General features: G+C 36.2%; 2 protein-coding genes across 2 annotated transcripts; one reads left to right on the forward strand and one right to left on the reverse strand.

Moving 5' to 3' along the window:
• The first annotated feature begins 224 nt into the window (after positions 1-224).
• LOC140839816 (TSL-kinase interacting protein 1-like) lies at positions 225-5,799 on the forward strand. Its single transcript, XM_073206775.1, is given in 15 exon segments — positions 225-558; positions 1,256-1,477; positions 1,553-1,635; positions 1,724-1,771; positions 1,871-1,980; positions 2,390-2,474; positions 2,560-2,839; positions 2,990-3,124; positions 3,226-3,377; positions 3,495-3,609; positions 3,612-3,732; positions 3,806-4,139; positions 4,562-4,960; positions 5,053-5,181; positions 5,321-5,799. Coding segments are annotated over 14 exon segments (2,340 nt in total). The 5' UTR covers positions 225-558; positions 1,256-1,356; the 3' UTR covers positions 5,549-5,799.
• A 227-nt stretch (positions 5,800-6,026) lies between these two features.
• LOC140839817 (UDP-glycosyltransferase 86A1-like) lies at positions 6,027-7,714 on the reverse strand. The gene is made up of 2 exons (XM_073206776.1): positions 7,138-7,714; positions 6,027-7,016 (listed from the first exon to the last, which is right to left on the reverse strand). The coding sequence occupies exons 1-2, from the start codon at positions 7,658-7,660 to the stop codon at positions 6,106-6,108; spliced, it is 1,434 nt and encodes a 477-aa protein (XP_073062877.1). The 5' UTR covers positions 7,661-7,714; the 3' UTR covers positions 6,027-6,105.
• Positions 7,715-8,636: the final 922 nt, after the last annotated feature.

Raw genomic sequence — 8,636 nt, forward strand, 5'->3', positions numbered from 1 at the left:
ATTAACAAAATAATATAATAAAACAATATTTTGCACCTAAGATATTAGTCATCATTATGATATGAATGTGTGAATGAAAAATTTCTATTATATTATTTTAATAAAAAGAATAAGAAAAATAAAAGGTTGAGATTTTAAAATTTATTATGAAATGACAATTAATTATCACACAATTATATGATTTAAATTTAAATAAATAAGTACTCAACACATTAGAATTACTTCAAATGGAAGCTCTGCTATAACATGAGGTGTGTTTTGATTCCCCAATTCACAATCACCGGCAAACTTGAAACCCTAATTTATCAGCTTTTAGTGCTGCATGTCAACCATTAAAGAAAGGCAACCCATCGAACAGTTTGTGTAAATACCCAATTCACTATTTTCTCAATCTTGTTCAATCTGTATTTTACAATATTGTGAGGTATAACTGCAGTTCAAAGTCATTCATATTTGGGGAGGCTTTATTTACTTTTTCATATTCCTTTTGCTTTCTTATCCCTCTGCTGGTTTTGTTACTCTTCAATTGATATGCCCCCAAGTTTTAATTCGATACTGGTAAGCAATCTCTCATTTTTCCTTATTATATTTGCTGTCTTCCCGTATATATAACTCAAATTAATGACGACTTGGGGTTTTCTTTATTCCTTTCTTTGCTTATCTGGAAATAGATCTTAGGGTTTTTTTCCCTTGATCAATATAACCTTTTGTTTGATGTGTTGTGGACTGAATTGGTTGGTAAAGTTTATTTTAAAGCTAATTTGTGGAATGATGCTGTCGAGTGTTGAATCTTGATGCTTCATTGTTTGAATTAAAATGGGGGAGACCTAAACGCTATTTTCACATCTTGTTTCTTTGGCTTCTTTGGTTTACTATGTTGTGTTAAACTCTCATGCAATTGAGGCATCTTAATTCTAATTTTTTTTTGGTGGGATTTTATCAAATCTTAAGATATTGATATTACTGTCTATTATTCACACTTATTTCCAAGTTATAGATCGTGTGAATGCATTTACCTTTTCCTGGTATAATGTCCGGCTACTGCTTTACGTTGGTTGAGATATTTGATGGTTGGTTATTGTTGGTTTGTGGTACTTCAAATTATTTGTTTCTTTAACTATTAATTTACTTATCCTGGTAAAATCTACAGTTTGTTTATTGATGTCACTCAATTGCTCGATTGGACATGTTTGAGTACGTTGCTAATCCTTAAAAGTTTCTTCGCTGATTCTTTACTCCTTTTTGTTTAAACCAGTCGTATCGTATCCCGCGGTGAAGGTAGTTTGAAGGGTCCTTTGATACCTGCAGGCAAGAAGGAATGAAGCATAGCATTTTTTTGTTAGTGAAAACATAGAGATGGTGTCTCCGGTTTCCCTAGATTGTGAGATGCTCCTTGGCTCTGAGAATCTAGGAAGTGATGGTGGGGATTCTAGCTTACCCCCATCTGCACAAGATCAAGCTGCTGTGCCAATGCCTAGTAATTTTTACCCTTTAATTTCTAGTTGTGACCTAAGAAAGAAATATTTAACCATTGCCTGTTTATTCTATGCAGTAAAAAAGCAAACTAGGCAATGGGCTGCTTGGACTCGTCAAGAGGAAGAAAGCTTTTTTGCTGCTCTACGGCAAGTTGGAAAGGCGAGCAGTCTGCTATGTTTGTACTGATATTTCTACTGAAAAAATTTGCTTTGTCTATGTTCTGACCATAAAGTACTCTTGTTTTCAGAATTTTGAGAAAATCACTTGCCGTGTTCAGAGTAAAAACAAGGATCAGGTTTTTTTTTAATTAAACGATTTTATGAATTTCTATGCAGTTCTTTTCCATTATTGGATTCTAACTTTTCTCCAATTTTAATTTATGTTTGGCATTCAGGTCAGGCATTATTATTATCGGCTTGTTAGACGAATGAACAAGTTGCTTGGTCCTGAACTTTGTCTTGATGCCAAAAACTCAAAAGATACCAATGCGGCAATGCTTCGATGGTAACTCGACTGTTTATAGAAAATTGCTATCTCATTTAATCTTAACTTTTTACCAATAGATTTTTACATTTTCTTTTTATTATTGTGCCAATCTACTCTGGCCATCTGGTTGTGAGTTATGATATCATTTTGGTTTCTTCTGGTCTTGTTTGAAAATCATCATGATATTTTCTTTGTAGCCTTTTACTTTGTTATCCTTACAAGCATTTGTGTGTTGTTTATTTCATCAGCATTGCATACAATTTTGTAGTTTGCTTTTATTTTATCTTTATTTTCCTTTTTCTTCTGCGCCTTCTATTTGCGGGTGATGGAGTCCTTTTGTCATGATTGATAGAAGTCTCTCCTTTGAGTCAATCAGAGAATTTTTTTCGCTAACAACCATTCTCCTAACTTATTTAGTTGCTTGCAGGTGGTCATTACTGGAAAAGTATAGCTGCAAAGCCTCTAAGCTTCACTTGAAACCTCGAAGATTTAAGATATTTCTAGAGACTCTGGTTGGTATTATACTAATGGATGCTTATCTCAGAGATGAAATAGTTTGAAACATGATTGAACTGATTATATTCCTTTCTCATGAAGGAGAATCAACTCTTGAAAGATAGGAAAAGGAACATAAGGAAACGACTTTCTGGTGGAGAAAATAATTCTTCTACGGCATATGTCCCTGCCTCAAATGAGGTTAGAACATCAGGTCATGACAGTCGTTCGGTGAAATTGGTTCTTGTAGACAGCCAAAACATCCAAAAAGTTGGCACTGGAAAAGGATCTGTGTTGAAGCGCCATGGAAATGTAGAGATGATGAATCGTGCTAAAGTAGACCCAACCTCTGTGAAAGCTGCAAAACATCGGCGCAAAACAGGTCATTGGACTAATACTTTTAAGTTCTTTTAATGTTCTCATTTATATGAAAGGTTTGGGCATATGAATGATGCCTTGGATCTTGTATGCCTCAAAAATTTTCTTCTGTCTTTTTGTTGGTGTTACTCCTGTATTTCAAATATATATGTAGGCATTGCATCTGCAGCTGCATATAAAAGATGGGAGACAGCTGCCATTGCTGGGGTTTCATTGGTTGCTGATGCTGCTGAACATTTGGAGCGAGTGAACTCCAACAAAGATATTGAACTCGGACAGGAAAACTCAGGTTAAAAGCCATATTTTTCGTTCTGAACCTAGTGAAGGCAGAACTAGTGAGAATTAATGACTAGTCCTATAATAGCCAATGTGTTATTGCTTAACTTTCAGGTCACGAGGGTTCTCAGCAAGTTGTCGAAATGATGAACGATATACCTGTATCTTCACAAACATTGTTCAATCAGAATAACATTCAGAACTCTGCAAAACTCAAGCTACAGTTGTTCCCAATTGATGAAGGCACTCGAAAAATCTTGGAGACGGTAGGATAAGAGGAAGCCATGCTAGTGAATGCATTTCTTTATGATGTTTCCAGGTGTTTTTTCAGAGCTTGATGTTAAAATTACTAAAAAAATTATGGATATGTTTATTTGTTGTAGGAACAACACAATCCCCATCTGGAACTCACTTTGAGTGCACGAAAGAAAATATCATCTGTGCTAGAGCATCTAAATAGAAAATGGGGTAACTCAAGCTTTATGGCTCAAGAGCTGACACTTTTCCTTACTGGGCTCAACGGGAAAACCTGGTGGGATATCAGATGTGGACTAAGGATTCTCCTCTTTGTGCAGCGGATATTTACCATCTAATTGGAAGCCCTGGGATCTTCCGCCTCAGGTTTAATTCTCATACACTTAGAGATGATGTTCATAGAATTAATGGAGTTTAACAGATTTGTTTTGTATGTAAGGTATGGCTGGTTCTCGAAAGCTGCAGTTGAATCTGAAACAGCTCAAACATTGTCACGTACCAATCTCAGCGAGCAAAATTTGAACATTAACCTAGCGAAAGAGCAGAACTTTCAAACTGAACACCCTTTTAGTTTCCATGACTGTCAGCTTGCCCCAACAGGACAAAGGAATGCTCATATTCCCTCGTCAGCATGTGCTCCAAATGAAACAGTTGAATGCCGTGGTTCTATTTCTGATGTGAATATTTCAACATATCATAGTGATGCTGTTGATATGTCAAGGCCCAAAAGAGATACTGGATCTTCAGCAGTTACTAGACAAGTTGAAAAAATGGTATATCTTCTACTTTTGTTTTGTCTTTTAACTTGGTAGCTTTTGTTAGAATTGAATTCTATTGCGAAAATTTTATGTGATAGATTGATACATTTACAAACTGCTATGCCTTTGCACCCTATTATATTAAAGTTATATATACTGTTTATGAGACTATTCAGCATATGATTTCTGTGGAAAACTTCTAGTGCACTTTTCATCTTTCGTTATGTCCATTAAAAGGAGCAAATGGAAACCTTTTCTGACAATTATTGATTACCTTGGCCACTCATGGCACGTGAGTTGGAAAAGAATGATTTAATTTGTCAATGGTATCTTAATTACCGATGACAATTACAGTTAAACTTGGTCTCACATGTTCGTCAAACGAAGCTCTAGATTAGTGTTTTAGCATTTTGAAATAATATTTTTTTAATTGGCAGAAGGACATGAGTTTGTCATCTGGGGAGTGGGCCGATAGCCTTACTAACATTAGTGTGGGAGATCTGCTTTCTGAGTCAGCCCAGAACATGGATATCAACTGCTCTGATTTTCCAGTGCCTGTCAACTCTGACTGTCATTCACAAATCCCATTCAGTTGCGACTCTTTTGATGCTGCAATTGCTGCTCACATTTACAAACATCAAAACAAAGTAAACTTGCAGCCTGGACTGCAATCTCACGTGCCTTCCATTTGGGATGCTGAAGAAACATGTGATGCCTTTGCATTCCAGAAAAACAGTGCTTTATGTGGCAATAGCCATAGTGCATTGAAGAATGATTCCCCAGAGGCATGTGTACAAACTTCTAAAAGAAATCTTACTTCTTACAAGGAAGTTGAGGTATAATTTTAAACTAGGATGCCATTGGGTTATCTGAATGTTTGCCATCGGTATCGATGTCTTAGTAGTGACACTATTATTCTTCCTTCTAGGAACTGCCTGAAGTGGAACAATTGACAAGTACTAATCCTGCTTGTGGGGACCTGGTAGGTAACTGTAGGCCTAGTTATACTTCAGAGAATGGCACAAAGGACATAGGTGGGATCACCGATATATATTGGGTAAGATTTTCCCGAGTTTACAATTTCTCTTTTCTTGTTGCAGAAGTTCGTTCTTCATTACTATCTGCTGTTGTTTTATTATGTCGTGATTTCAAGTTTTTAAGATGATCTAGATGATTCTAATTTTTCCCTGGCTCAGCCTGACTCTTTAGGACCGTTAGATTTGGACATACCAACCTGTAGATACCATAGTGATGATCTAATTTTTAGCGATAGCCTTGGTGGCTTGAACCGTCTCATGGCGGACAGTTTGGATGCGTTTCAAAGTTGCTCATTATTTGGGTTGGACAAGAACGAACTGGCACCTACTGCTGAAGCTCGTCAAAATGCTACCATTTCAGATTTCAAAATCGGCAGTGAAGTCTAAAAGATTCTGCAAGAGAACTCACAAGCCGAAATATAACGAGTTCACTCTCCGGTGCTTTGCCATGTTAACCTCGACTGAAATAATTTAGTTAAGGTTGGTTATGTGTCATTCCATAACCATCGTAACACTAGCAGACTACAGAATCGATAGCTCTTTGTGTTCCTAAGCCAGAAGTTCTTTTGTGGTGTACAAAAATAGAAACTTGGAACTTTCTCACATATTTTAAACAAGCTTTTTGCTGTGTTTGATCATTTACTTTTTTTATGTAAGTTAATCAAAGCCTAAGACATATACAGAGTATATCTCAAGTCAATTTGTACTATAAGGTTGGTAGTTTATACGTTTTGTAGTAAGTTTCTGCGAATCATTGTGGTAAAATGACTATCGACACAAAAATCGCCAATCGGCCGATAATCGATCTCAAGGAAAGGAGTTACAATATATGTAGTCAATAAATCAATGTTCTGGTGCATATCAATAATTAAAATGTTATGTATTTTGAAATCATATATTTCGCATATATAATCAATACATATTCCTGATTGCTACTTTATATTTCATTTCTTAGCCAGAAGCTTGGTCTTCAAATCTTGAACAAATTGATCAAAATTTTTCTCCGAAGACCCATTTTTCTCCAACGCATTTTGCAAGATGGAATGCACTTTTTTCGCCTCTTGCTTCAGACACCTTGAAGTACTAGATTCGTTATTCAACATCATCTTAATCTTCTCCGAAACCTCAGTCCTTTCAACCAATAATGGTGCCATCCCATCACCAAGATCAATCCCAACCTTCCAATCGTCTACCACTAATTTCCGGTTCGTAGTTTGATCGCTGTATAAAGGATGACAAATCATCGGAACGCCGCACCAAATACTTTCCATTACAGAATTCCATCCACAGTGCGTCAAGAACCCTCCAACTGCAGGATGTGAAAGAACCGTAATTTGATCGCACCATGGAATGATCAACCCTTTACCATTAGTATCATCCTGGAATCCGTCCGGCAAGGCATCTGCTATATCGGTTCGAACCACCCATATAAAGTTTGCTTCACTTAGAATTAGCCCGTGAGCTATTTCTTGAATCATCTGCTCACTGCTCTTGACGTGGCTACCGAAAGAAACATACAGAACAGAGCCAGGAGGCTTGGATTCGAGCCATTTTGAGCAGTCCGATTCAGAACGTAAGCTCTTGGAGATGGCAGTTTTAGTAAGGTTTTCGAAAAAGTTGACCGGGCCAACTGCATAAGTTGGCAGTTTTTGGTTGAGAGCTGACAGTGTCTCCGTTTCTAGTTCTTGAATAGTGTTGAATAAAATGAAATCTGCTTTCTTCACTTCATTAAACGCCTGGGAAATAACTTTTTGCACAAATTTTGCTGATTCGTCTTCCTTTAGATATGGCATCAGGTCTCTTGTACTTATCGATCCCACTCCAGGTATGTAGTTTATTTCCTCGTTAATATTGTCTGATGATGATATAACAAGAAAAAAATATTGTCATTACATAAAATGACCAAGGTAACATATGAACACTTGAGCTCTAAGAGTACACACAATTAACAAGATCGAGTTTAAAGATATACATACCCTTCAGCGGAAAATGACCATTTTCTATCAGCAGGTCTAAGTGATAATTTATGGAAAATACGGCAGCCGGTTGAGTCCAGAACGAAACGCTTATCAGATTGTACTTGTTGGCAACGGTTGCAGGCCATGAATAGAAAGTGTCAGCAATCAAGAAACTGGCACCATATCTAGACTGTCTTAATGTGCCGCCAACAAACTCATCGACTCGACCTGGAAAATCGCGTAACATTGCGTCCCAGTACTCTTTTATGTGTAGAGCACGGTCGAATTCTAGAGGAAACCCATCGCTGATCGTGGCGTAACGAATGTCGAGCCCCGACTCCCGTGCTTCGGAGAAGAAATCGATCCCATCACTTGTCTTGCTGTGGTCATGAGATGAAGATATCGTGTGGTGAATGTAGTGAGTATGAACAAATGTGATGGCAAAGCCCTTGGAAGCAAGCTTGAGGGCAAGATTCACAAATGGTGTGATATGACCCTGGTAAGGAAATGCAATCATGATTGCATGAGGCTTTTCTGCCATTTTGTTTGTTTGATTTGAAAGTTAGGCTTTAATCTCTAATTTGCTCTCAAGGTTCAATTTTATATTATCGTGCTAATGGATGAATCAATGAAACAATAGTCAAATAAGACATCTCCAAGACAAATTGAATTTGACCAGGTGAATTATCTTTTTCAATTGTTGGCAATTAGAATAGCTTAGCCACCGGATTTGAAACTAAAGTTGTTTGTGAGACCACAAGCATAGAATTTGTTGGTCCAGAACGAAACATTTACTAAGTTCCAGTACTCTTTCATGCGCAGAGTTTGGTCAAATTCAAGAAGAAATCCAAGACAAATTGAATTTGATTAGGTGACGTATCCTTCAAGAATTTAGAAATTTTGGAAAGTGATAAATTTTTCTTTTTTCTTTTTTTTACATAATCGTTCTCTCGTATATTTTGTCTCTTGTGAACCTCATATAAAATCATATTTTTTTTAGAATCCAACTTGAGTTTTTGTTCGATGGCGAAGTATTGCAACTCCTTGTTTTCTTTTGCTTGTTCGTCCTATTTGTTAGAACGTGTCAACGAAGTTAACAGCTTAAGCCGCCGTAATTGAAAATAAAATTGTGCAATCATGCTTCAAAACAAGAACTATGAATTTGAATAACTAGAAGCAAGAACGTATATATAGTTGTAAAAAAATGATGATTGTTCGAACAATAAAAAATAAAAATGATGATGAAGATGATAATAACATATAAGAAAAATTGTAAATTTAGTATCGTAAGTACATATTTTGGGGTTTAATCATATATGTTTAATTTTCATCTGATACCATCTTAAACAACTAAATCCACAAAATATTCTTTATTTGGTAGCAATATTCTCCTATATAGCTCAGATGATGAGAAAAAAATCTATATTTAGGCACATTAAAATTTATATAAGAAAAGTAAAGAGAAACTACAATTTTGATGTGTATATTATAGGTTTATTTAGACTTATTTTAATGTA

The sequence above is a fragment of the Primulina eburnea genome, chromosome 8 (genome assembly GCF_022965805.1).
Source record: "Primulina eburnea isolate SZY01 chromosome 8, ASM2296580v1, whole genome shotgun sequence".
Taxonomy (NCBI): Eukaryota; Viridiplantae; Streptophyta; class Magnoliopsida; order Lamiales; family Gesneriaceae; genus Primulina; species Primulina eburnea.

Bases quoted from the DNA above. Each gene is read 5' to 3' on its own strand.
- LOC140839817 (XM_073206776.1), bottom strand. From the start codon at position 7,660: ATGGCAGAAAAGCCTCATGCAATCATGATTGCATTTCCTTACCAGGGT. The intron at 7,017-7,137 runs GTATGTATATCT...TATCATCATCAG, and splicing joins TGGTCATTTTCCGCTGAAGG to ACAATATTAACGAGGAAATA.